At 43.4% G+C, this 27,426-nt stretch overlaps 1 protein-coding gene across 1 annotated transcript in view; it reads left to right on the top strand.

Moving 5' to 3' along the window:
* The window catches only part of HS6ST2 (heparan sulfate 6-O-sulfotransferase 2), a 240,729-nt gene extending 215,516 nt beyond the window's left edge, over positions 1–25,213 (top strand). The window contains exon 2 of the mRNA XM_073358507.1: positions 22,246–25,213. Coding sequence (XP_073214608.1) covers positions 22,246–22,945 — 700 coding nt within the window. The 3' untranslated portion in view covers positions 22,946–25,213. The remainder of the gene's footprint in view (positions 1–22,245) is intronic.
* The last annotated feature ends 2,213 nt before the right edge of the window (positions 25,214–27,426 follow it).

A 27,426-nucleotide genomic window follows, 5' to 3' on the forward strand; every position in this document is an offset into this window, starting at 1 on the left:
TTTGGGTAACAAGCTGAGATCAGAGAAGTTTGCATGTTCTTGCTTCTTGTCCAGGTTGGCAACAAAATTTATGCTGCACTAGACTGCTTGCAAAAAACTTAGAAACTTTTATATATTATATTTATATTGTGCATTCCAGTTGAACAATATGTGGCTATAATAATCATTTTGTTTGACTTGATCCGAGTGCAGTTACCCTGTACTATCTTGTTAGCTAGTTAACTGTTCATCGGCCTGAAGAAACTCTACGCTTCATAGGAATATATACAGGTGCAGAAAGGAAGGCCCAATCTAATATTGTTTTATTCCGTTTTAATGGCACTGAGCATGCTGTTATATTCAACCATGTGCCTTCTACTTGAAAACTAAGGGGCAAACCAGCTAATTTGTTGGACCATTGATTGTATTAAATTATTAGTGTATTTTCCTCTAGCCACTACACAATAACAAGCTTTGCATGACACGTTTGAGACAGAGCTAAAATGAAGATTTTTTAAAAACTTAATATATGTGTTTTGGGGTCTTTTTTACAAAAAGAATCTGCAGTTCGTAGAGTATAATATCTATTTCCGCATAGTTATTCTGGCTCCATAGGTAGAATGTAAATGCTGACCTTGGCATAGCAGTTGTGTTTTACAGATTACTGTAATTTCCTGAATGTCAAAACTCCAAATTTTTCTACTAAGCAAACTTTTCAGTGGCAAACCGGATTGCCTCTCTAATATATCACCGTGTGCAGGAGAAATGAAATCTTTATGTACTGGATTATGAATCAATGAGGCATTAGGATTCTTGGAAGGGTGAGTAGACTCTGGAAGATGAAAATCTGCCACGATTCCATCACTGTAAACCACTGTTTATGGAGTGTAGGCTTTGGAAACCTACATCTTGCATGCCACCCAGTTATACAGTACAAGTGGAAAACAATTCCTGCAACTGCATTTAAATGGGGTAAATATCCTCTGATTTATAGCAAGGTCCATGGCTGTTCCCTGGCTCTTTTGCAGTAACCTAACGGCATTTTCCTTTCTGGTTTAGGAGAAGTAATGTGCTTTTCAACAAATCTGTAAAAGGGAGCGTTATTTAGAGGGTAGATATTATCCAGGTGCTGGTACTAATCCTGAGAGATGCTGCATGCATGCAGCTGTCATTGAAATCAATGGAATTTTAGGATATTCTTAAACTGTGAACTCTAGGGGTAGGAATTCTCTTTTTGTATGTTTGTACAGTGCCTAGCGCAATGGAGTAGAAAGTATGTCCACTTGTCAGCACTACAGTAATACAAAAATCACTGGTATCTTGCAGGGCTTGGGCCTTAATTTCCAAAAGCCGTATTTTAGCCTCATTTACTCCCAGACACGCCGACTAGTGTCTCTGGGGCTGTTCAGGTGTAACTAAGGGCACAGTTTGCCCCCAAATTCTTTGCATAGGGATACTCACAATTGGAAAATTTCTTCTCTACAGAAGAAAGATTTTGAAAAGCTCAGTGGTACCTCACTGAGGAAAAAACGAGCACGAACAGTTAGGGTGACCAGATAGCAAGTGTGACAAATTGGGACTCGCATAGTGGGGTAATAGGTGCCTGTATGAGAGAAAGCTTCGAATACTGGGACTGTCCCTGTAAAATAGGGACATCTGGTGACTTAACTATAGTTCTTGGTATGTCAAGAAGGAAGCATAATATTCTCTCCTATGTAGGTTCATCTGCCTGCTTCTTTTATTGCTTGGGGTGTAATTCCAGGGCCTGATTGCCTGTGACACTTAGATCTACATGTACAGTGAAATTAAGTTATCTTGTACCATGGAACTTACCGGCACCATTTTCCCAGCTGGAACCGGAAACCTGCCAGCCGTCCCCAGGATCCCCGAATCAGGGGTTGGGCTCAGCACTGAATTTGCAGATTCCCAAACGGAAGCTTGTATTTTTGTCACCAAAGAAAAAAGAAATGCAGCTGCTGACACTGAATCCCTTATGTGCAAGGGGATCCCCGGATACCTTAGTAAGTCACACAGTGGCTGAAGTAATACCACGCTTGTCAGTCTGCGGGGCAAATCTTACTGGCGCAGGCCGAGTGGTGGAGATGCTTGGACAATTTAACTCTCACTCGGAAAAAATTAAACTTGAACACGCATAATTTGAAACACACACACACACACACACACACTCTTTTTAAAAACTAAACCCAACCTTCTATTGTGTCCTGACTCAGTCCTCCATTTCTAGCAAATCTTTCCTGTCCAGTCATTTGGCTGCCGATGATGAGCTAGTGTAATGGCTGCTTTTGCAAAAATATCTCACTCCTTACGGGCTCTTCTGGCCGTTGAATATGTATTCTTTCCCCCACTGCCAATGAAACAGGTCACTATCAGATGGTAGCATGCGCCCCCCGCCCCCCGGTGCATTTGTGGTCTCCAGTAACAGTGTGATTCGTTGGACATTAATAGAAGAAAAAACTAATGATTACTTGGAGGAAGTTTGAATTTGCATTTGCTAAAGTCTTTCATTTGCAGCTCTGGAATTTACTTCTCTCCTTTCTTAATGGAGCCTCATTCCGAACTGCAGCTTGGCTATGAATCGCCTGTGCCCTACTCGGAGTAGAAGTAAAGAAATATAGTGTATGTGCGGCATGGTTTTACAGAATTCTACAGAAAATACCAATATTTCATCTTTTTCTTAGAATCTTTATGCTTGACCTTGCAAATAGTAGGCAAGGTGAGCAGTGTCACTCTGACACCGTGAATTTCCACGGGGCATAGTATGTTAGACAGGAGTGTATTAATTATGAACTGCAGAAACAGAACAGAAATGGGCTTCGACTGCATTTTTAAGAGCTGCTCCTGCAATAACTTGCCCACAATCAGACATCCAGCTCAGCCTAATTTTGATCTGAGGAATGAAATGGATCCTGCAGCTGAATTTAATTTAAATGCTACAGTTATGGTATTCTCTAATTTATGGATAACCATGTTTTACCTTAAATCTGTGGGGTCGATGTGCCGTTTTCTGAAAGTGTGTTACTAGATCGTTTCTGTATTAAAAAATAAACCTCAGGGCTGCTTCAAGGAACTTTTAAAACAGGATTTTTTTCTTCCATTTTCAGCATTTGTAAAAAAGCCAGTGTGAAGAGATACTGTGGGCTGATGAGGGCTGGGCAGGAGGTTGTTTTTACAGTATTTGGGCCTGTTTCTGGTCCCCTTTACATCACTGGCTCCTGATTTACACACACATAACTGAGATCAGGAACAGGCCTCTTGTTCTTTAAGGCTGCCGTTCCTGTAAACCAGTCCTCCATTGCATACATTCAGCAATTAAAATACCACTCTTCTAACACCCAGGGAGCGGTCATCAGCAGCTCTGCGGGGATCCCTCTCTCCGGCAGCCTTAGTACGCTCTACTCTCTGCCGCGTCAGACCCCTCAGGGCCGGCAACAGAGCCTCCATAATAATCTGTTCTTACAGAGCAGCTGAGACCCTGTCCCTCCGCTCTAGAGCTGCTGCTGTGCTCTGCCATAGATGTCATTCAAACCGCGTCCTCCCAGCCTCTGTCTCCAGCAGGACAATGAGCAGGCCGGAAGTTGCAAGTACAGTCTGCAAGAATGGTACTTACCCTTTTATTTGAAACGCCGTCTGGATAATGAATATACAGGGCCTTACCATAACTGTAACATGTTTGAGGGAAATGTGGTAATATGGACTCTTGTTCCCAGTATAGTGTAAACCACTTAGTTAACTCCTCAAGCCGAGACCCTGCAAACTGTCGTGCGTAGCCCTGTAAGCAAATAGTATTCCCATTTTAGAAGGTGTGAAACTGAGGCAGATTAGTTTTGACTTGCCCAGGGAAATGCAAATGAATCTGTAGGGATTAGCACGCAAGAATCCCATGTTCAGTCTTTTTAATTGTGCCTCTGGGTGATAAAGTTTTGGTGAACTTTTTTTTTAAATGAACATTGCTTCCCACTTCCGGTAATATCCAAACAGGTGCCTTCCTCTAACAGTAAGGCATCGGGGGTGTTTCTCTTTGAGGAATAATTTACAGCATTAACAAATCAAATTCTCTGTGGGTCACTGTCGATGGGAATTAACCTCACCTACTGGGAGTGACACGCTGTAGGCTGCTTGTGTGATATCATTGAGTTTTACATCTCATTGGCACGTGGTAAGAATGATTGATTGATGTGGGAAACATGCACTATTGTTGGTCTCAATTGCCTGTTTACATTAGGGTTACATTCTTGGGAACTGAGGGTCAGGAATAGTTTTTAATCTCAGCTTTTAGCTTTAATGTCATATCCTGAAATTTCCTAGCACAGGTTTAGAAAGCCAGTAACAGAGGTAGGTAATATTCTCTGTTAGAATTTGTTGCTATTAGAATAGGTACATCCACATTCCTGGATGTACCTTTTTCCATTTTCCAGTTTCTTCACAGCTTTACTATAAACGAGGCAAAAAGGAAATCCTTCGTTAAATACACCCAACTGCGTTTTAGGGCAGACAGCGAGTGAAGAAATCTGCAAGCAAAAAAGCTGATGATTTAGTGCTGAAGTAATTGTATGTGGTAAACAAAACAGAACATGAGTCAGTGCTGATTCGGTCAGTTGGAGTATTTGTCATTTAGAGCTAGGCAAGGCAAAAATGTACTATCCTAAGACTATCAAGTCAACTGATTGTTGTTGTTGTTATTACTATTATAACTGAACCATAAGTATGTTCATTCAGATGCGTGAGCTGTCGGGGGCCAGGGCGAAAACATTTTAAGAGACGCATGACCCTTGAAATACTAGATTTTGGCCGATTATGCCCTATATAGGGTAGCGTTTTTGATGCCAAGTCATCAACCATCTGATTTTTCTCACTCTGCTAAATCTTAGACTCCTGGCTCTCTCTAATTCCCATTCCTAGATCCCCAAAGCACCACTTCAATTTCAGCCTCATATCTCAGGAATTCTGAATCCCTGCTGGGGATTCTGTTGCCCGGCTATGTCGGGAAGGGTCTGTAGTTCTGTCTTTCTGTTAATCAGTCCCTCTCTACTTCACCACTCACCCTTCAAGGAACAAGAACATTAAAAGCTTCAAAAAGAACATTCAGAACTTCTTTAGTGTCTGTGGCTGTAACTCACTCTCATCAGGGTATGTCTATACTACCCGCCAGATTGGCAGGCAGCGATCGATCCAGCGGGGGTCGATCTATCGCGTCTAGTCTAGTTCACCCCCGAGCGCTCTCCTGTCGACTCCTGTACTCCACCGCCGCAAGAGGCGCAGGCGGAGTCGACCGGGGAGCGGCAGCCGTCAATAGTGAAGACACCACGGTGAGTAGGTCTAAGTTATTCACGTAGCTGAAGTTGCGTAACTTAGATCGAGCTCCCCCTCCCTCCCCCCCAGTGTAGACCAGGCCTTAGAGATTGGCCAATTAACGCATTGTGAAGCCTGCGGTCTTAATTGCTGGAGGAAAAGCTCCCAAGACAGGAAACATCTATATAGCCAGGCCCTCGTCTAAACTGCTATTAGAAAAGGCTACAGTTTATTATACAAAACCCACCAATGCTAGCGAGGCTTGCCACCGTTAAAATCTTGATCCCAGTACATTTAAATATCAATTTCCAGCTCAGGCTAGAGGACTGGACAGCCTTAAGCTAGCCCCGAGATTAATACCGTCCCTACATGGTTCCTGGTGGTAATACCACAGAGAAGTTTCTTAAGCTGTTTATGCAAAGGCTGCTGATTTTCCCCATCCTAATTGGACCACTGGGCAATTCTAGCTGAATTCCCCATTCCTGAAAGGATCCTTCTAGTTACGTAAAGAGCTCTGTCCCCCGGCACATGGTCCCCTGTGCCTGAGAACATCTTCCACGGGAGTTTTTAATAAATCACCTCTTCCCACCAGTACAGCCCCACTCCTACTCCTGCATGCATGCCGAGAACAATATGCATGTGCTCCAGGTGGCCTCAGCTGCCACATCTATGACCTTTAATTGGTCCAACTCTTCAGGACAAGGATCGTGTTGTCTTCTAGATTCGTGATGCACCCAACACAGTTGGGTCTTGTTCCTGACCAGAGCCTCTGGGCACTAAAAGAAAATCAGAACTCCTAATACTCCTGAGCTGTATAACTGCTCCTCTCCCACTCTCTACCTAGGAATAGAAGCTCCACGTGGGTCAGGCAGGACTGACATGGGCAGTCCATGGAAATAAGATACTCGTCCCTCCGACCCATCCTAATATTCTGCATGACATTGCGTGACTCGCTTCCTCTTCTCCACGTGCTACCTTGCTCTTGTTTCGGCCCTCTGCGGCATGATAGACACTGCTCTCAAGCAGATGGCTGATAAAGGCAAGAGAGTCTCTTTGCTCATATCCTGATTGCTGACACCATGCCTTTCCTGCCCATGGTTTTGACCCTGTGCCCATTTGCCTGCCACTAGCTCTGGGGCTTGCTTGCCTGTCTGCTGAGAACTGTAACAGTTCTCAGATCTTCTCAAATGCTTGGCTCTCCAGACTAGCAAGAAGGTGCAATCCAAGCTAAAGGTGTGGAAAGTCCTGCAGCTGTGGTGCTCCACCCCTCTTCCTGGGGATTTCCCTCCCCGATGGGGGGTCCCTGCCAGAGAATATTCCCTGGATTGCACCTTCTGCTATTCTGTTTCTTATAGTCTGTGATTTCCCCCTCACTCCTCCCAAGTATTTGAGGATGGGTGGAATTAACCATGTGGTGCAGGGGGACACAGTTTTTATTTTCTCTGCTGTTTCTTTATCTCCCTTGTCTTCCTGACCTGCTGTATTCACAGCGTAACAAGCAGGGCAGTGACTGCACTCACCAAAGGGCTGGGTCTGGAAAAAGCTGTGGCAACATCCACAAAAGGGAGAAGACAGCTGTGTTAGTTTGTACCAAAACCCCACTTCAGTCCAGTGAAAAGAAAAAGGCTGGAGAACATGCCTGTGGCCCACCATACTGTAATTTGCCATTTAGGTGCTTTAACTTCAGGATTCCAATAACCCCTGGGGAAGGGTGGCTAGCTCCCCACGCACCAATACAGACTTGGATGGCTGTAAGGGTTAGTGGATGCTTAGCTCTCAGCTTCGGTCTCCGAACTTCTTAGCTCATAGCTCCATCAGGCGAGGCTCAGGTTTCCAAGCTGAAAGGCCTTGCATCCTTTATCGGATGGCAGCTGACACCGGATGACCTCTAGTCTTTCTTTACCTCAAAGAGCTATTAAGCAGCACAGCAGCCCTCTCTCCTTTGTCAGGGATCAATACTCTTCTGTGCTGGCACCGACAGGACTTTTGACCTGATGGGGCTTAAATGCACAGAGCCAAATTCAGCTGGGGTGTAATCCTGTGGACTTCATTAGCGTATACTGCAAAGCCAAGCCAGCGGTTTCTGCACAGGGTTTTGGTTAGAGCACTCCCTATAAAGTTAGGGCTAAATCCAACCCTGCAGCTTCGTGAAAGCCAACAGAGTTGTTTCTGCTTACCCTGGAGCTGAACTTGCCCGACTGTCCTCACATGATGGAGTCTCTCAGAAGATCTCTTCCTTCCAATGGAAGAGAAGCTGTTGGCATGTCAGGAGCACTAAACCTTGCCCAGACACTATACTATGCCAATGAGGTGGGCCATAACCCTTTCCTCACCAGCATCCAGATGCTAATACTCACTTGTATGTCACAAAATCAGGCAACTCCAGCACAGATGAGCAGTGTCTTACATCTGTGGAATTCAGATTGATTCCCTTTAGCTGCTCAGTCCCAATTCAGCAATGCTTAAGCCTATCCCTACTTAGCAAAGCACGTAAGCCCAAGGTGAAGTCCCACAGCAGTGAACAGGGAATAAGACCATATTTTGCTGAAGAGGGATGGGCTCCTGGATCAGGGCCCTGGAGATTATAGTGAGTAGCAACTTGTCATTTTCTGCGTAGTGTTGTGAGTCCCATCTGCTTTTCAAGAGGCTGCGCTCATTAGCTTTAGCTAGGAACATAATCACTTAGGGGGTTATTCCGCACACACACACTTTCAGATTTGCAAACTCCTTCCATTTCTATTTGTGTATTTATTTAAAAAGTTTAGCAAAAATACAAATTCTTTCAAACTGTAAATTAAGAGGATTCTGAGTCAGCTCTGGCCTTCTCCCCCACCCCCACCTCGATTCCATCTCTCTGGACCGAGATGGAGCAGGGGGGTGTAGACGGAATCTGTGAGCATAGACTCTTCTTTCAGAATGCAGCAGATTGGTTTAATCTCAACAAATCTCTCAGGGAAATGTGTCCTTTTGAGTTTTTCTTGTTTTTTTTAAAAGATTGTACCCAGGAGATAGTGGGGCTTTTCCAGTTTTCCTGTGAGATAATCATTATTCAAGCAGCAATCTTTTCACTGCCGAAGGTCGGCCATTGCACTGACAAGCACTGTCTTTGCTCTTTCATTCTTCTATCTCCTTCTCGGACAAAGAAGTCTCCTCGTGGCTTACACTGTCCTCACATGCAGGCATGAGTCCCCTCCTTCCTCTGCATTGGTTTGAAGCTGCTGGCACCAGGCAAGGTCTGCGTAGCAGAGAAAGGAGCTGCGTGCTCTCAGACAGCAGGAGCTGCATGGCTGAGTCCCGTCCAACTCCTTAAAATATTATTAGTCATATACGTCTGGGGCTCAGAGTGTGATAGTGCAGAAACACAGATGGCGAATGCTTTGCTAGCATCGAGGGAGGACTGTGCACCACGTCTCCTTTTCGTTAAGCGTGTCCCTGGACTCTGCGTACCGACATCCTGGGTTTTGCCTCCAACCTGAGTTGCAGAAGTCTTTGTCATTTAACCCCCAGGCGGGATCGACAGCTCTGGAGATGGCAGTTATCTGTTTATCCACAGCATGGATACAGCATCCGTTTAGAGAGTCCGCTTCCTTATACCGCTTAGCCTACGTTCGCCACAGTGGCTTGGCTTGATTTGACTAGGCCCTCTCGCCGTGAGAGAAACTTCAAGTCTTTAGATCCATGCAGCATAAACTCATGAGGTGATTTCCCCTGGAAAAAATCCTCACCATTAATCTGCCTGGGTCCCTTGTCCTGTGTCTTAGACATCACATTGTTTTCTTTGAGTTTGTCCAACTTTATCTCTGTGGCAGACAGGAAGCAGTGGCCAGCGTCCACGTGGCGACTGTGGGAATGGTCGATTTTTCTGCCCCCGGAGCACTCCTTCACAGCAGCAGCTACAGAATGCTCCATCCCCCGTAGGGACCGACAGCAGCCGGTGCCTCTCTGTGAATCCCCCGCTGTGAGCACTCTGGAGTCCCTCTTTCCCCAGTAGTACAGGGAATGGGCCAGATCCTCAGCTGGGGTAAATCAGTGTCGCGCCATTCTCTTCAATGCTGCTGGACACTAGCTGAGGGTCTGTCCCATTGTCTTCTGCCAGGTGAGAGAACAAACACGCAGCTGCTGCCCTGTGAGGCAGTAGGGATGGCGTAAGGTTTTACGTGACCCCATACAATGGCCTTGTCCTGCCTTGTCCGAGTGACCGTCCTATGACCGCGGCCCTCTGTGCACCTGCAAAGCACACCGTGGCCACCCTCTACCAGCCTGTGACCCCACCCCCACTCAGACAGTGATGTCCCCCCACCACACCCAAACACAAACTACATCTGCTTTTTGGCTTCTCGTGAGGCCTCTGGTTGCCCCGGCCAGTGAGAGAGGGGCTGTAAAGCAGGATTTCCCAACCAGGAGAGAGCACTTAGGGAGAAAACCTGGATTTGTGCTGGAAATGTCCCACCTTGATTATCATATACATTGTAAGGAGAGTGGTCACTTTAGATAAGCTATTACCAGCAGGAGAGTGGGGTGGGGGGAGAGAAAACCTTTTGTAGTGATAAACACCCATTTTTTCATGGTTTGTGTGTATAAAAACATCTTCTGTATTTTCCATAGTATGCATCCGATGAAGTGAGCTGTAGCTCACGAAAGCTTATGCTCAAATAAATTGGTTAGTCTCTAAGGTGCCACAAGTCCTCCTTTTCTTTTTGCGAATACAGACTAACATGGCTGTTACTCTGAAACCTGTCACTTAGATTTGCTGGTTCTGGACTAGAATAGGAATGTAGACAGGGAATCATGGCCAGTGCTGTGTCAGGTCTGGGGGTCCTGCTAAGGCCTTGTGGGCCCTGGTAGGCTCAGGCTGCCACAGCAGTCTCTTTCTCTAAGAGCTTTGAGGGGGATTGCATTTACTAGGCTTTCCCATTTAAACCAGTGTCTACAAGGCCCTGAAGTGCTGCTGGGAGACCCAAGTGAATCACATCCCTGCAGAGTTCAGAGCCACGTTTCTTTTCTCAGCCACACTGGTGTAAATCCAAAGCACTGGGCTGGTCCCAACAGTGAAGTAAATAAAGCTGATGTTTCTCAACAAACACAAAATGAGAGCTGCTGTATAATGGGGCAGAAGCTCTCGAGCGAGGGTGGCTCTGACCCAAGTGGAGTTGCGCCAGGTTTGTAGCCATGTAGCTGAGTGCACGAGTCAACAGGTCTTTATTTTTCTTTATCTTTTTCCAGGACTCCGGTAAAACTTTTTGATTTAACGACAGCAGTGGGTCTTCGGCCTGCCGCTCTATTGCTGCTGTTGAAGGCTGGTATCAGTGTACCTGCTGCGATCACTGTTTCCACTAGCTCCTCGCAGGCAAGATTCTTGAGGTGTGGCCAGCAGCTTGTCAGCTGGCTTCAGAAGTCTTTGAGTAGTTGCACTGATTATCCTGCGCAGGGCCAGGGAGACCTGGCTTGTGGCTAGGCGGTGGCGAGTCACAAGGGTGATAGAGATAAGGGGAAGGTTGAGAGGAAATAAGAGCTGGCTTAGAACTTTCACCCGAAACTAAAGCTGAACTCCTAACATTTTCAATAAATTTTACTGTGCATTTTAACAAGCTAACTGTGCTTCCTGCTCCGTCCATCAGTGGAAGGATCCAAATACCAAGAGAGGTTGTTTGGGCCATCTTCCCAGCCAGCGCAGAGCTATTTATGACTGTGTTTATTTCTTTGTATTGTAGTAGCATGTCAAGGTTGCTAGCTTTATGTGCACTGCACAAATGTGAAATAAGACAGACCCTGTCCCGAAGAACTAACATTGCACAAGAGTTTATCAAGCGATTTCCAACCCTGTGTTGCAGACTCCAGCAGTCTGAATAAGTATCCAGACTAATGCATGTTGATCTGAACTCAGCCTCCAAATCTGTGGTGGGTCCGTTTGTGGTAAGATGTAGTTTGTGAACAATTCACTGACTCAAGAAAATGAACTGGCTTAACCTTGAAATAATGCGATAAGCAGAGCAGTTGATGCTGAATTGGCTCTCTCTACGCTATTAAACCATTTTCACACACACACACACACACACACACACACACACTTTACTCAAGGGTAGAATGCACACAGGAAGTTTTCAAGAGCACATGAATGTCAAACCCATCTCTTGGTACTTGATAGCTTCAGGGTCAGCCTTGTTCGTAGGCTGCCTGTGAGCTTCTTTTGTTCTTTGTTTCATACTCATCCAAGCATCATTGTGAGTAAGGATCTATGCTTTGCCTGCACGTAGATCATTGCAGCTCAAAGTTTGGGCAGGAGCTCGGTGCTCTTGTCGAGATTACCAGAAGGAACAAGCTGTTGCATACAGTACTAAAAATAATTACAATGCACTGACACGTCTTACTAGTTATAGCAGATCATTCTCAGACACCAAGGTCAAATCCATCTCTGGTAGAGGGATGGAGTGAAAAGGTTTAACTTCTACAAAAGGAGCTTGTGGCTAACCCAGTAACAGATATATTTTCTTTTTGCAGTAAACTTTTTACATGCAAACTAGGATTTCAAAAAAATCTGCAAAATACTTGAGATTGGGTCCAGTTGCTATTTAACACAGTGACCTTCCATGCTCATGTCTTCAATGGATGATGCAACTGGGAAATCCAGGCTTAGAAAGAGTGTGCATGCAGGACCATATGTAAGAGAAAAACTAGGTAGAGATAAGCAAGAAACTGGAGAGACATGTGCATAGTGCAGCTTAGGTCAAAAATACCATTCCATCTGAACAAACATTTGGAGTTCCCTTCTGCAGTCAGATAACCCTCACGTTTCCTGACTCTACAGATGTTCAATAAAACTCTCTAAACACCTCAGGGTTCCACATTTCAATCCTTATGTTTGGACATATTTCCCAATAATGAATTTAATGTTTACTGTTTTTTTTTATTTAGCCTTTTTGATGTACAATAATGATATTAGCTAACATTAAATACATCTGTTGTTCCCCAAACAAGGCATTTGCATGTGATAGGAAGATACTGTTAGCAAAAAAAACCTGAAAAATCTGTTGACTTAATTTTACAGAAAAACTAAACAAAAGAAAATTAGTAACATTTTTAATTGTAAATGTTCTCAATCTTTTTGTTTATCAAAAATGGTTTTGATAAAATATAATTCACAACCATTTTCAAAGCCTGCAAAATGGAAGCAACTTTGAAATTTTTCCACCATTTAAAAAAAAATTTTTTTTTTGGCCAACCCTGTAGAGTTTATAAGCATGACTGCATCATCAGTAGGCTTGGGAGAGCTAGGTTTTTATCAATACATGTCAGTAAACATTAATACCATATCCACACAAACAGCTTAAACAATGTTTCCATCAGTGATAACAGAAATTTACAAATAAGCAAAGAAAGAAAAATGCTGCTTGAGAACGTCTTAGAGTTTGATTTAAGGCTATTTACTTTGTAAATTTTGACATTTGATATTGACAATTTGTGTTTTGGATCTCAACATCTACTGTCATTAAATAATTAGTTTGACCCCACCCATCCGCCACTGTCAGCTGGCTCCCCCATAATTTCCTGAACAGTGAAAATTCAAATAGATAATCATTGGGGAAAGGGGTTTAAAATAAACATTAATATTGTCCATCAAAATTATAACAAAATTAAAAATGAATTCTTCCACGCCTATCATCACTCTGACACATGGAAATGGCCAGTTTGGGGGGGAATGGCAGATGGGAAAGTTCCTTGCCAGCCAGGAGAGGAATAGGAAGTTCTCCAAAGTACCCGGCCTTATAAGATGGAGCAGCCTTATGATCACCTAGCCAGGCAGGTGATGTGACGGGATCCCCAGGGTGCTACCTGGACTGTGGGACTACTGAGTCCTCCAGAACCCACCAGCCTGGGTTTTGTCAATCCTCACACTGTGATTCTGATGTCAATCTACAAACCTCTGACAGGCACTGCACTTACACAGCCATCCACACACCCACGCGAGTTACATGAAGATACATGGCTGGGAGATCATTCATGAGCTAACAATAGTGAGGCTTCAGCCAATTCCCCCAGCTCCAGCCCTATACCCCAGGACTGTATCATCTTACACTGCTGAAGACCCCCTTGGGCAGTGCAAGTTCATTAAGTAGTTCACCCCTCCCTCAATGTGGAGTGGAGCTGCGTTCCCTCTAAGCTGCGCGGTTGGGCGTCCGCCCAGGAGTGATTCAAGAGCTGCGCACTTGATTAGCAGAGCGCGCACATCCAGCAGCAAGTGTTCAGGTGCCCCTCCCCATGCTGCTTTGCAGCCACGTTTCTCCTGCAGCGGCTCCCAGGACCCTCCTGCTGGCTGTGCAGAGTGCGGGGAGGGGGAAAGGGTGATGACGTCAGAGTTTCCCTCTTCCCCTGCCCCCCATTTCCCCAGAGCAGGGGAGAGGGGACAGCCTGGCTCAGGACTCGGACCAAGAGAAAGCTGCTGGGTCTGAGGTTTGAACCAGCCTTCCAGATGAGTGCCTTAAAGATACAGCTCACAGTCGCTGAGACTTACCCAGGAGCCAGCACACACTGTCTCTCTCTCTCCCCCTCCCCCTCCCATCGGCCCGTGTACCCCATCTCCGCAGAGCTGGGGAGAGGAGACAGGGCTCAGGGCAGAGCAGGAGAGCTTTGTGAGTACCTTAAAGAGACAGCGTACGGCATCTCTCAAACTTCCCCAGCAGCTAGCATGTGCATACACACACACACTGTGTGTGTCTCTCTCTCTCTCACGCACACACACAGAGTCTCTGCGTCACACATACTTTGTCTCTTTCACACTCACCTCCCAACACATACTTGTGGTGTTATTACTTCTTGGTACTTCCTGCAATGCGCAAATATTCTCTGTAATGTTATTCTTTCACAGTGTGTTATTTTAGTTTTTTGACTGGTCTCTGCATTTCATACTTTTTATTTCTCTTACGCTTAAATTTAATTCTTTGAGTAATGAGTTCTAAAATGCCTAACCTGTCCTGGCTGGAGTAATTATCCCTATGATAACTTTTTTAAAATATATATTATATCTAGGTTTTTTGTTTCGGCTGGTGGCACACATCCACACATACCTCGGTGCACATAACAAAATTTATGCCTCACGTGGCTGGAAAAAATTAGAGGGAACACTGGAGAGGAGACCCACTAGCCTTTGTAAACTGAGTTGAGATTTCTCAAGGACTTCAGCCAAAACACACTGTTTTAGGTAAAATATAAAACAGGTTTATTAACTACAGAAAGAGAGATGTTAAGTGTTTATAAGTGGCAGGCATAGAGATCAAAGTTGGTTACTTAAGAAATAAAAATAAATTTGCAACCTAAGTTCTACAAACTGAGCAGGATTTGAATCAAGCAGTCTCTCACCCTGACAGATGGTACATGCCAGGTAACAGTTCCTCAGTGTACAGGCTGGTACTACCTTCCAGCCTGGGACCACCCTTCCCCAGTTCAAAATCTTTGTCCTCCAGATGTTCCTCCAGGTGTTCACCTCTCTTCCACCCCCCCCACCTCCCAAGTGATGATGTCACTTCCCCTTTCATATTTTCATCCAGCTTGCTGGAAAGATCCCTGCTGTGACGTGGGGATTAGGCAGGGGTGAAAGTAACTGAGGACAGTAACCGGTATGGGCCAGGGCCACTCCGGCCGCTGGAAGAGGTGGGGTTGGGGGGTCAGCATCCCCCAGCCAGCCCTTCCAGACCACCTGGCGCAGCCTGTGTTGATTTAAACGGCCTGGGGCCCCGGACCCCTTTAAATCGCCAGCCCCAGGGCAGCTGCTCCCTTTGCCCCCCCCCACCCGCCCCGCGCCTGTTGGCTGCCGGGGGTTGGGGGGCAAAAGGGGCAGGAATGTTAAAGCTCTGCCATGGCAGCCCTTTAATGTGGGCTGGGTACGGGCCGGTGCAGGTTCTTACCAGTACGCAGTACCGGCCCGTACCGGCTCTCTTTCACACCTGGGGTTCGGCAGCCCCCACTGGTCAGGCAGTCTCCACTGCCTGTGTGCTCTCTCTGAGAAGTCTCTGGGGTGGCCATGGGGAGAGTGCATTCCCTTTAAAGGCCCATCAGCACATGTCTGGCGGGTCCTTTGTTGCAATTGAAAGGTTGGCTGTGGGTGTCTCTCAACCTCACAGCCTTATTTCAGCAACACGCATTCATAATGTCACATATAATGATAGTATATTCAATCCAACAGGTTATTATTGTTGAGCAGATCAAGACTTACCGAATGATACCTCACAAGGCATACTTTGTACCAAACACTGTAATCCTATCACAGTAGTGAATATGGGGGTTCCAGGGTGCTCATGTGAGGTACACAGTGTCACAGGTGGCTTCTAGAGAAAAGTCCCTCCAATATTGAAAAGGGCAATATGATTGGTTGGCTACACTTTGGCTGTGTGATTTGAGGACTAAATTCATTCTTGCTGCAACTCATTCATGTATTTGATTATATTCAGTAACACCAAAAATTAGCAAAACTGTTTTCCTCTGTGCTGCTGCAAGGACTTTGGTTACGTTCTGGAGGTATTAACTATTTCAGAGAAATGACATTGTGACTGAGGCTTCTGGAACTTACTATACTTTAAACAGGTGAAAGCCTGCCAAAGAATAGTGGTACTAACTGCATAACGCCAAAATCTTCTTCCCGCCCTGCTTCAGAAATCTGATGCTGTTTTGCTCTCCCTATCGTCTTTTGCTTTACTTTGTTTCTGTAAATTTTTCTTTTATTTTTATCCCTATTTTAAAATGTATATTTTAAATGAGAAGAGAATATCATGGCTCGTGCTTTTTCTCTGGGCTTCTAATGTGCTTACTCTGCATTAAGACTCTTTTTTGATCCAGCCACAGACAATTGCCTGTAAAACAATGACACCTAGTGGTTTTTCTTCTGAAGGAAACAATGCGAAATAAGGGTTTAGCTGTTGTTTATCAAGAGGTACCCTTAGAATCTAAGGAGCAAGTTAATATCCCACATGCTGATAGCGGCAAGGATGACAATAGGAAAGATGACAACATTATAGTACTGTTGTGATGATGGAAAAAAATGAACATCTGTAGTGAGACAGGGATTGGAGAGTTATGGAGTGATTGCTCCTGTTTATTCAGTTCTTAAGGAACAGAATTCCATGACATTAAAGCTTGTTTACTAAGATAACTCCTTCATTTCCTTAAACTGATCACCCTGAAAATGTCACTCTGGTGTCATTACTGACCACCATGTACCAAACACTATTGAAAGAATGTGCAGACACGTCTGTGGCTGGGGGCAGTTATGGGCATAAACTGCTGAAAGTGAAAAACATTGTTTAGCGTGGTGTATTTTAATTGGCAATCCATAGCATTTTCTTAATACTCTATATTACTTGAATTTAGAATATGGATTCAGTACTTAAAAAAGCTGAAATGCCAATATATTTTTACTGTCAATATGTTGTATGCAGTGGTGTTATATAGTCTGTCAGTCCCAGGCTATTAGAGAGAAAAGGTGGGTGAGGCAATATCTTTTATTGGACCAACTTCTGTTGGTGAAAGAGACACGTTTTCGAGCTACACAGAGCCCTTCTTCGTGCTAAACACTGTTTAGAAGAAGAGCCCTGAGTAGCTTAGATGCTTGTCTCTTTCACCAACAGAAGTCGGTCCAATAAAAGATATTAACTCATCTACATTGTCTCTCTACTAAAGTATGACATTCCATTTTTACCAAAAGATGCTTTATAATATTTATATAGTTTCTCTCTCTCATATCCCAGAACATCTTTCCAGACACAGGAAGCAGTACATCAATGCCATTCATTCTTGTCTGTGCTTGTTCCTCCATTAAGCCCAGCTTGGCCATGTCCCTGCATATGGTGTCCTACCACCTAGTCGATTGTTGACTTCTAGGTTGGACTGACCTTGGTTGTGCTTGCATTGTTTTCTTTGGCATCCCATCATCTGTTTGTCTTCTTCAGTGTCTTCACCATCAAAATCTTTTCAATTGTAGCCAATCCCATGCCCTGATTTCACATCCTATGCTCCTAACTTTTTCATTTGTCTTAAAATTGTTCCACTTTACACCTACCATCTTTCGAAGAACTGTCTTCTCTACTGCCTCTGGTCTTCTGATGTCTGTTTCATTGAATGCAGCTGCTTCCAGATCATAGAGTAATACTGTTAATAGATGGGTGTGATAAATTTTCACTTTGGTACTAAATGTAATGTTTTCATCAGGCCATAATTTCATCAATTTCTGTGGAGCTCTTGTAGCTAAGGCACATCTCCTTTTATATTTGTCCTGGATGGAACTGTTGGCACTGATCAAGCTTCCCAGATACGTATAAGATTCTATTTGTTCTGTGGATTCACCACTGCTACATTTCAACACTTCATCTATTATCCCTTTTCCAAGATGCAACCACTTCATCATCTTGGCATTTATTGTAAGTCTAAGTTGAGTACACCAATTTTCCAAGGTAGCAAAGAGTATCCTCATCCTCATTAATTCCAGTGTGACTGCCAGATGCATGATGTCACCTGCATCAGCTAAGGAGCTTAACTCTAGATCATCCAATGTCATGGCCTCCAACTAGTCTAACATTCTTAATGTCTGGCTTAAGAACATGATAAAAAGCGGTGATGAGTCCATGTCCTCAAACTTTGTCTTGAACCAGTTGCTACATTTTCCACCAATTCTTACGGTGCTGCAGGAGTCATTGCAGTTATCTTATCTGGAACTCCATATGCTTTTGCTACTTTCCATAAAGGTTCCTGCCAAACCAAGTCAACTGTCTTTATGAAGTTAATGAAAACAGCCAACATCTTTGTCATAAATATAAAGGGAAGGGTAACCACCTTTCTGTATACAGTGCTATAAAATCCCTCCTGGCCAGAGACAAAACCCTTTCACCTGTAAAGGGTTAAGAAGCTAAGGTAACTTCGCTGGCACCTGACCCAAAATGACCAATGAGGGGACAAGATTCTTTCAAATCTGGAGGGGCTGGGGACGGAACAAAGCATTCTGTCTATCTGTGTGATGTTTTTGCTGGGAACAGATCGGGAATGCAGCCTTCCAACTCCTGTTAAGTTAGTAAGTAATCTAGCTAGAAAATTCATTCGATTTTCTTTGTTTAATGGCTGGTAAAATAAGCTGTGCTGGAGGGAATGTATATTCCTGTTTTTGTGTCTTTTTGTAACCTAAGGTTTTGCCTAGAGGGATTCTCTATCTTTTGAATCTGATTACCCTGTAAGGTATTTACCATCTTGATTTTACAGAGGTGATTCTTTTACCTTTTCTTTAATTAAAATTCTTCTTTTAAGAACCTGATTGATTTTTCATTGTTCTTAACATCCAAGGGTTTGGGTCTGTGTTCTCCTGCACCAATTGGTGAGGATTATTCTCAAGTCTTCCCCAGGAAAGGGGGTGTAGGGCTTGGGGGAGATATTTTGGGGGAAGACGTCTCCAAGTGGTCTCTTTCCCTCATGTTCTTTGTTTAAAACGCTTGGTGGTGGCAGCATACTGTTCAAGGACAAGGCAAAGTTTGTACCTTGGGGAAGTTTTTAACCTAAGCTGGTAAGAATAAGCTTAGGGGGTCTTTCATGCAGGTCCCCACATCTGTACCCTAGAGTTCAGATTGGGGAAGGAACCTTGACAGTCTTTAATCCCCATTCTGACTTTTTTTCCCCTCACCTGTCAGAGCATGAATATCTGATCAGTACAACTTTGCCCTTGTCTGAAGCTGCCTACTACTGCCTCTAAACTGGCCTTAATTAGTTGACAGTTTGTTTGTTGACATGATTTTTCCTGGTACTGCTGATAAGCTTATACCTCTAACTATTCAGCTGGGCAGGATGTCCTGTCTTCAAGATTGGTACAATATTGTCTTTGGCAAGTCAGCTGATACCTTCTTGTATATCTTTTTCTCATACTTGCTGACTTTTAGCAGCTTAGCTGGTATATTGTCCATTCCTGCAGCTTTTCCATTTTTAACTGTTTTATTTATATATATATATATATATATATATATATATATATAAATAAACACTTTTCAGTAAACATGTCATATTTTATAGTAATGTGTGTCTAGGTGTACGTGCGTGTATATATGCGGCATTAGTATTTTTATAACTTTGGGGTTCTCTGATTTAATAGTAGAACCCACCGTTGAGGATTGCCCACACCCATTGTCCGCTGTGCCATGCCTAGATCATCCTTCAGGCTATATGACTCCCTCTTGAGCCATCACTCCCACCCCTAACTCAGCCAGAGAGGATGCCTGCAGAGTAACACGTGGTATTCCTTACTCCCATGGTCGGTGCTCCAACCCATGCCAGACATTGCACTAACCACAGTGCCCTTGGACCAGCTCCCTGATTACTCATTGATTTGGCTTTAGAAAAAGCTTAGTCTGAAGATCACTAGGCAGTCTTACCTTCTGCCCTTTTCACACCGAGGCCCATTGGAGATGCCCTTTCCAAGAAGCATTCCTGCTGCTGGGGAACTCTTGTGGACGTGCCCCTGGGTGAAGTGCTGCAGACCAGAAATCCTGGGAATTGTTCAGTACATACAGGCTGTATGATTGTGTTGCCCTTCTTCCTTTGCTCGTTTGTCCCCCTGGTTTACGCAAATAAAAAGCAAAAGACATAAAACAGAATGAATGTTTGACAGGAAGGACACCATCCGTTAAGTAAAAGAAGATTATTTACCTGGGCTGCAACCCAGATTGAATCGGAGCTTGCTACCGGAGTCTTTACACAGCCCCTCGTGTGCTACGCGGTGTACACCACGTTACTATACGAAAAGGGCCCTGGCGTTAGCCGAGCAGGGCTCTGGACACAGGGGTCGCCATGCCACCTGCCCTGCTGTTCCCCTTTGTCTCTCTGCTATGAAGCACAGCTGTCCCTCCTCTGCTGTTCTTGCTGACGTCTTGGTACGTACGGTTACCCTGTGCGTAGCTTGTCCCTGAAGTTCCACAGCTTAAATCCCGCCCTGTGCACTTCCGTGAGGTCAGTGCCACATCCATCATGAACAGTCTCCCTTCCCACTCTGCGGTACAGTGCACTGTAGAGAACGTCTCCTGTAAGTTCAGCCAGTAGCACTTTGCGGCTGCTGCCTGCTCTTTCCCTCTCTTTGCTCCGTTCTTTTTAGTACTTCACAAAATATATGGTTAAGCAGGAGCTGGTGCTTCTTATGCACGATTTTTTTCTCTGCATATTCATTACGATGTTGCTCATGACAGAAACCAGTGCTCCAGCCAGAAATCCTCTTGCTATAAAATCATATTGTAATGCATCATTTAACTTCCTGCTGTTTACTTCTCTCTCCTGTTTGCTTTTTGTGCACTGGTATCAGACACACAAAAAATAAAGCCGGGGTTGTGCAGTGACTCATCTATTGAAGTCCTGATTGTCGGCTCATTTCACTTCAGTTAGATTAAGGGCTGGTGAGAACACACCTGCTTGTCTTGGCTGAGGAAAGGAGCCAGGTTGTTTCTCCTTAGGGGCCTCCTCTTTTAATGAAAGATTCATACTACTGGGCTCTCAGGGTTTGTTGGGAAATGTAGTCCAAGGCAGCATCTTGTGGACTATAACTTACAGTATCAGAAAATTCGACAGACAAGGTAGGTGAGGTTATATCTTTTATTGGACCAATTTCTGTTGGTGAGAGAGACATGCTTTCGAGCCACACAGGGCTCTTCTTTCGCTCTGTGTGCTTTGAAAGCTTGCCTCTCTCTCACCAACAGAAGTAAGTCCGATAAAAGATATAACCTCACTCACCTTGTCTTTCTAATGTCCTGGGACCAGGACGGCTACAACTGCCCTGCATAGTACCAGAAGAGGTCACTGTTGTACAAGGAACACGTTATTTGAATTGAAAATATGTGATGTATTTGTCTGTCACAGATATATAGTTACTTGAGCTGAATGAATGACCAGCACTCAGCCAGGGTAAATGAGAGTGAGGGCACTTGTCAAAGAAAGAAGTAAATTACTAAAAACTAAAACTTAATTTAACATTCTCCCCAAGTTGCATGTCTGTAATGATCCCAAACACATTTTCACTTGTGCAAACACTGCAAAGTAAGGCACTGAATACTGCATTTTGCTGGTAACATGCACGGTGCCAGATTCTGTATGGGGACCCCAGGTGATCCTGTTAATCCGTGAGATTCCATAATGGGGATTGGCCATGCACGGGCAGCATGAGGCCTTTTAGAGGTTAGGGAAGCATGTTTTTCTTCAGGACTGAACAAAGATGATTTGTGCTGAGGGTCTGGCCAGTGCTTACTTAGTCCTGGTAGCTCCCCAATGCCTCTGAAACTGACGAATACAACCGTGTTAAGTCCGGTCAGCATTAGGAGCAGTTGAGAGCTCTGGGAGGCATGCCCGAGAATGGTCCCTGTAGCTCTGTGCATAAGGGAACTACACCTGCTGCTACCCCCCTTCCTGGAGTACAGCACGTGGCACACCCTGGAGTACAGATGGGCTGCCATCTTGAATTGACATGGTGGTGGAAAACTCACGGGGCACCAGAGTCTTGTCTACGCTAAGGCTCCCACCAGTGATAGCAGCCGTGGCAATTTTTTGGTGACGTTCCCTAGCGTAGACACAGCCACAGGAAAGAGCGTCCCTCCAGATCCTGGAAAAGGCACATTTTTGTATGTGTCAGTGGACAATGAAAAGGAATTTAGTTTCCGGGCTATAAAGCACTGTTAGTAAAGTCAAAATAAATTATATTTTCAGTTTATACTTTGCCTGTAAATGCAAATCTCACAGTAAGCAGGGAGATTAGGTGCAGAGAAGAACTGCCCTATAGCTGTTCTATTCCCATCAGGGATTTAGATACATTGTATTGCAAAACACTTTTCACTAGAGTTTCTAAAGCTTATTAACTAAGCTTATCCAAAAATCTGTAGATTGTGACTGCTAAAGCAATGTATGCCAGAGATCTACCTGGTTAAACACACTTTGCCTTTTCTTTTCTCCCCTTCCCAGGAACTTTTACTATATTACTATCCTGCGCGACCCTGTGTCCCGATATTTGAGTGAATGGAGACATGTCCAGAGAGGAGCAACGTGGAAGGCTTCCTTACACGTGTGTGATGGAAGATCTCCAACTACTGAAGAGTTACCCAGTTGTTACACAGGGGACGACTGGTCAGGCTGTTCCCTTAAAGAATTTATGGATTGTCCATACAATCTAGCCAATAATCGGCAGGTCCGCATGCTGTCTGACCTGAGCTTGGTTGGATGTTACAACTTGTCTGTCATGCCAGAGGAGCAAAGAAACAAGGTTCTTCTAGACAGTGCAAAAGAGAACCTGAAACGTATGGCTTTCTTTGGCCTTACGGAGTTTCAAAGGAAGACTCAGTATCTGTTTGAAAAAACTTTTAACATGAACTTCATCGCGCCATTCACACAGTATAATAGCACAAGGGCCTCTAGTGTGGAAATAGATGAGCAGACTCAAAAACACATTGAGACCCTCAATTTTTTAGACATGGAGTTGTATGATTATGCAAAAGACCTTTTTTTGCAAAGGTATCAGTACATGCGACAGAAAGAGCACCAAGAAGCCAGACGGAAGCGCCAAGAGCAACGGAAGATGCTGAAGGCAAAACAAGCCCACAATAAAGAACAGAGTGATGATAATGCAACTACTGATTACATAGGGAATGTGGAACGGTGGCGATAATGGGGACTGAAATCTTTTAAGTTAGACTGGTTGAATACCATAAACACAAACCATACAACTCCTAGACGACAATGTTAGTCCAAACAAATTACACTTCTTAAATGTTTGACGCAAAAGAGGATAAAATGTTGCCTTTGCAGTTGCCTTTGCATTACATGTTGTACTGTACGTGGAAAACGTAACCTTACAGTGTAATTAAATTGTCCTTTTTAGGTTTGTTGGATTATTTATGAAACACAAAAGCCAGGTGGGCTCTCCAGAAATTGTTGCTTGGACACTGAAAAAAAAAATCCTTAAATTAGTTCTGAGTATCAAATGGGGTGCTGGAAATGTGATGCGATGCCCTGTTAAACCTGCCTCGGAAGCAAATTGATTTTCTAGTAATGAGCGTTTAACACACGCACATAATAAAGCATCCTTGCAAAACCTTTCCTCTTGGATTTTTTTTAAATTTTAATTATGTATTTCTAAGGCCCCCAACGGCTTGCGATATTTACCAAATTACAAGACAGTGAAACAAACAATAAAGGTATAGAGGAAAAAATTGACTCATTTTGCGTACAATATTGGCTTTAAAAAAATAGAAGTAATTTGTCTAGTAATATAAATATTTACTATTTTAAACTTTTTCTACCTACTGCTAAGAGTTTTAAGCTTGGTCTGTCTCACGTTAAAAAAGCAACACTACACTTTTCTGAACTGAACGTCAATGTTAAGGACACTATTTTCAGAATTTTTCAGGGCAGTATAATTTTAAACATTCTGGAAAAATTACGTCACATCTTCATGTTTCATAAAGTCTTCTCAAAATTATACTCTTATAATAGTATCCAGTTTTAACAGCTTTTCTTATACATTGGAATACACGTTGCATTTACCAAATGCTGAATATTTGGTGATTTAAGTAAGACAGGAGAGTCTTTCTAAGAAATTATCTTGTGAATGTTTGTATAGTGTCTGTCTAAAACAAAAAACAAAAAAAAAACCCATCTCTAGTCCTGGCAACATTTTTCAAATAATTGCTTTGGTTATTCGTGACCAATTGGAGGTGAAGTAGATTTACACTTGAATTGTGACTTGCTTTTGGTAAATCCTTACTGCGGAATGTAAAAATCAGACTCTTTTCTAATGTTTTAGAGCCCTTTTTAGTGCTGACAGATTGTAGACAATTATAAGAGATTGCAACAAATATGAGTAAATAGCCATAGTTATACAGTAAAAGAAGGTTGTCCGGTAAAATGGGATGAGTACTGAGGCTCTGGATTTAGAGATCATTCTGAAAGTACTCCTGTCATCCAGTCTCATCTGGAGCAGATCTAGAGGATGCCTTTTGCTGGCAATAGCACATAGATCATTTAACTTGAAAGCAACAGGATGATAACGTGAGGGGTAAGGACAAGAAATGTGATTTGATCGTACAAATCTCTATGCAAAACAACTGTAAAGATTCCAGTTATAAATTAGGCAAGTTTAGAAATTTTATATGTAGCCCACCATGCTCTTAAGCATTGTACTAACTGGCCATTTGAATTTATGTGCTTGTTATATTTTGTGTAGGCTTGTGTTAACTTGACTGACCCCCTTGTTCTTGGTGAGTGCGGGAAGCTATCTGAACATGGCCTTCCTTGTTCTAATATGTATGATGCTTACAATGCTCATTTCCACTATATCCTTTCATCTGTAATGTTAAATGCACAAGTAGGGCCAGGAGACATAGAAATTAGAAGGCTTTAAAACACACATCTATGGCTTCGTGCCTAAGTTGTCTAAAGGTCCTGTTACATCGGACATTCTGGTGGTATTGCTGATTGGGAAAACTGGAAAAGAATCAAATAAATTATCTTAGCAATGTGGGAAATAAAATAACTTCATGTGCAGTGCATTCTTTCTAAGAAGTCCATTCGCCAATATGGTGTCTCAACTGTATTTTGGTTTTTATGGGGAAAAACAATCCACTCTTAAAACTGAAAGGCATTGCTGTAAACAGGACTTAAACCCAAGCCACTTGGTGGGCCTGTTGCAGAAGATGCTTTTTGTTTTTATGCTGTGGTGTGCATGGTTTACAAAGACTAGTTGCATTTTCTTTGTGTATACTGTTTATTGTATATAGGGGACATATGAATATAAGGATACAAGGTTTTGTCATAAACATATAAATTCTACTGATTTCCACTGTAGACTGCTGTCTTATTGTGTAGATTTACAAACCGATTCACTGACTTTGATTGTGTAATTTAACAATAGAACCAATAAATAAAATTTAATTAAGTCTTTGCTCTTAGTTCATTATTTCTTTATCTGGAAACGCTTGTTGGGAATTGTGCAGTTAAGAGGCAATGCTAAGTTTGACAAGAATGAAGTAGACAGTAAGAGTCAAGCATGTGATATGAAAGTTATGGCCATCTTGAAATGTATTCCAAACCTAGACCATACTACTTCCTATGGGCAGGGAGGCTTTGAACCATGGTGAAGATTTTTGTCCTGCTTTTCAGAAGCGACTGAGCACCCACCGCTTCTGTTAGCTCCAACACTGCTTTGGCTGCCCGCACTTTTTTTTAACAATATCCACTGTTTTTACTTGGGGGCTAATCCTGCTAGATCCTGAGCCAGTGGTCCACTCCACTGAGTCCATTGGCTTCAGCCCTAGAAACATTTCAGTGATACAGAGAAGGCCTTTATTGTCGTTGGAACTGGGGGACACAAAAGAGATCGGTCAGAATTTTTCAGGCCCTGTGACAAGCAGAGGGAAGTAGGAACATGGTTCAAGATTGGCCAGCCAAACGACTTATTTCTATTTGGGTCAGGGGCTTTGTCACATTCCTAACATGTGCTTATCAAAGCGTCGCGTGGGGTGCTTACAGAAACCAAGAAATCCACAATCCGGCTGCCAGCGAGAAACTACTGGCCCCAGGTCTCTCCAAAACCCTTCAGCCCAGCTCTGCAAATGCAACTAGGTGTCCAATTCTGCTCTGACATATATACCCAATGCAGCCTCCTTGAAGCCAGCATGGTGTGTAAATCAGAGCAGGATGTGGCCCTTGACCTACATAAATTCCTTTGGGGAAAGTCCACTTTCTTCCCAATTCAATGTAAAGGCGAAGAATGATGTCTTGGGGTCAAGACTAATGCTGGGCGGAGTCTGACGGCTTCGGCTTTACACAGAGGCCTGTCGGTCTGGTGAATAGCCCCAGTGGACCTGTTCATAGATGCCAGTTGTGAAAAATGCTTCCATCCCATACCAAAAAGCAACCCAACAATGAAGTGTGGCACAAAACCAGGCACATTTAAAAAAAAAAAAAAAAAAACAACCAAAGAGAAATGTTTTGACAGTTGAATAAAACATCTTCTAGCTCAGAGGAAGAAGGAAGTGGTGTGTGTGGATGGAGGAACTTCAGTCTAGAACCCAGAGTTCGGAAGCTCCTTGCCCTCAGATCATCTGATGGCTCAAAGAAGAATGGACACATGTAAAGATGTAACAGGAGAAATCTTCTGAAAACTAATGAGCGGTTTTAAATTTCCACCAGATTTGGATACAAGCAAAACTGAAGGTGACCAGCTAGCAGGACATCAGCCCAAGGACCAGTCAATGCAGCAATCTGAGAATTCACAGACTGAGATGTAACAGAATGAGAGAAGCAAATTGATTAACACATAAATCCAATACAAATTTTAATTGGTGCTAAGCACTCCTGACAAACAGGCAGTTTCGCTTAGGTGCTTAAATGGGAGACGTGCAATCATGAAAATCTGGCCCCAACATTTTGCGTGTGGACTTTCGAAGGTCCAAATGGAACAGAACCACTTGACCATGACTGACATGTAAACAGCTAAATTGTAATGTATCAGGAGATTAAAAGCTGCATGCTCAACAGTACACAGCTAGTCAATATCATGGGACTATATTTTCCCAAAGACAAGCTCATAGGAAAACTCCCCAATTCCTTTCTTCATAGATCTGGATTTGAAAGCTTTCCTGTGCATGGGTTACATTGAACTGGCTTCTTATAAACATGAGGATTTGCTTGCAATCCTGTGAGACTTTGAATTTAACTAAAAATAAAGTTTGAAAATTTCAGAACCATAAAATCTGAACAGCCTTTTACAGGGTGTTGTGTTTTCAGCTAATATTTGATGTTTACTAGAGTGCATATTAAAACTATTAACACATTGGTATGTAAGCAATGTGGAAGATTAACTGCTCAATGGATTTCTGTTAATTAGCTTCACAGCCCATTTATTCTGTTGATACTTTTTAATACAGCATCATACATGTTCGATTCCTATGTGCTATTATTAAATAATAATGAACTAATCCATTTTCTTTACTGTATAATTACTTCTTAAAAATCCAAATACTATACAAAAATCATTGGTCAGAAACGTGCCTAGGAGCTGATAAATGTCAATGCTATCAGTGATCCCATTAATCACATTAACAAGGGAAGCATCAGGCAGACTGACACACGCCCTCCTTTTAAATT

Source organism: Lepidochelys kempii, chromosome 9 (genome assembly GCF_965140265.1).
Source record: "Lepidochelys kempii isolate rLepKem1 chromosome 9, rLepKem1.hap2, whole genome shotgun sequence".
In the NCBI taxonomy this organism is placed as follows: domain Eukaryota; kingdom Metazoa; phylum Chordata; order Testudines; family Cheloniidae; genus Lepidochelys; species Lepidochelys kempii.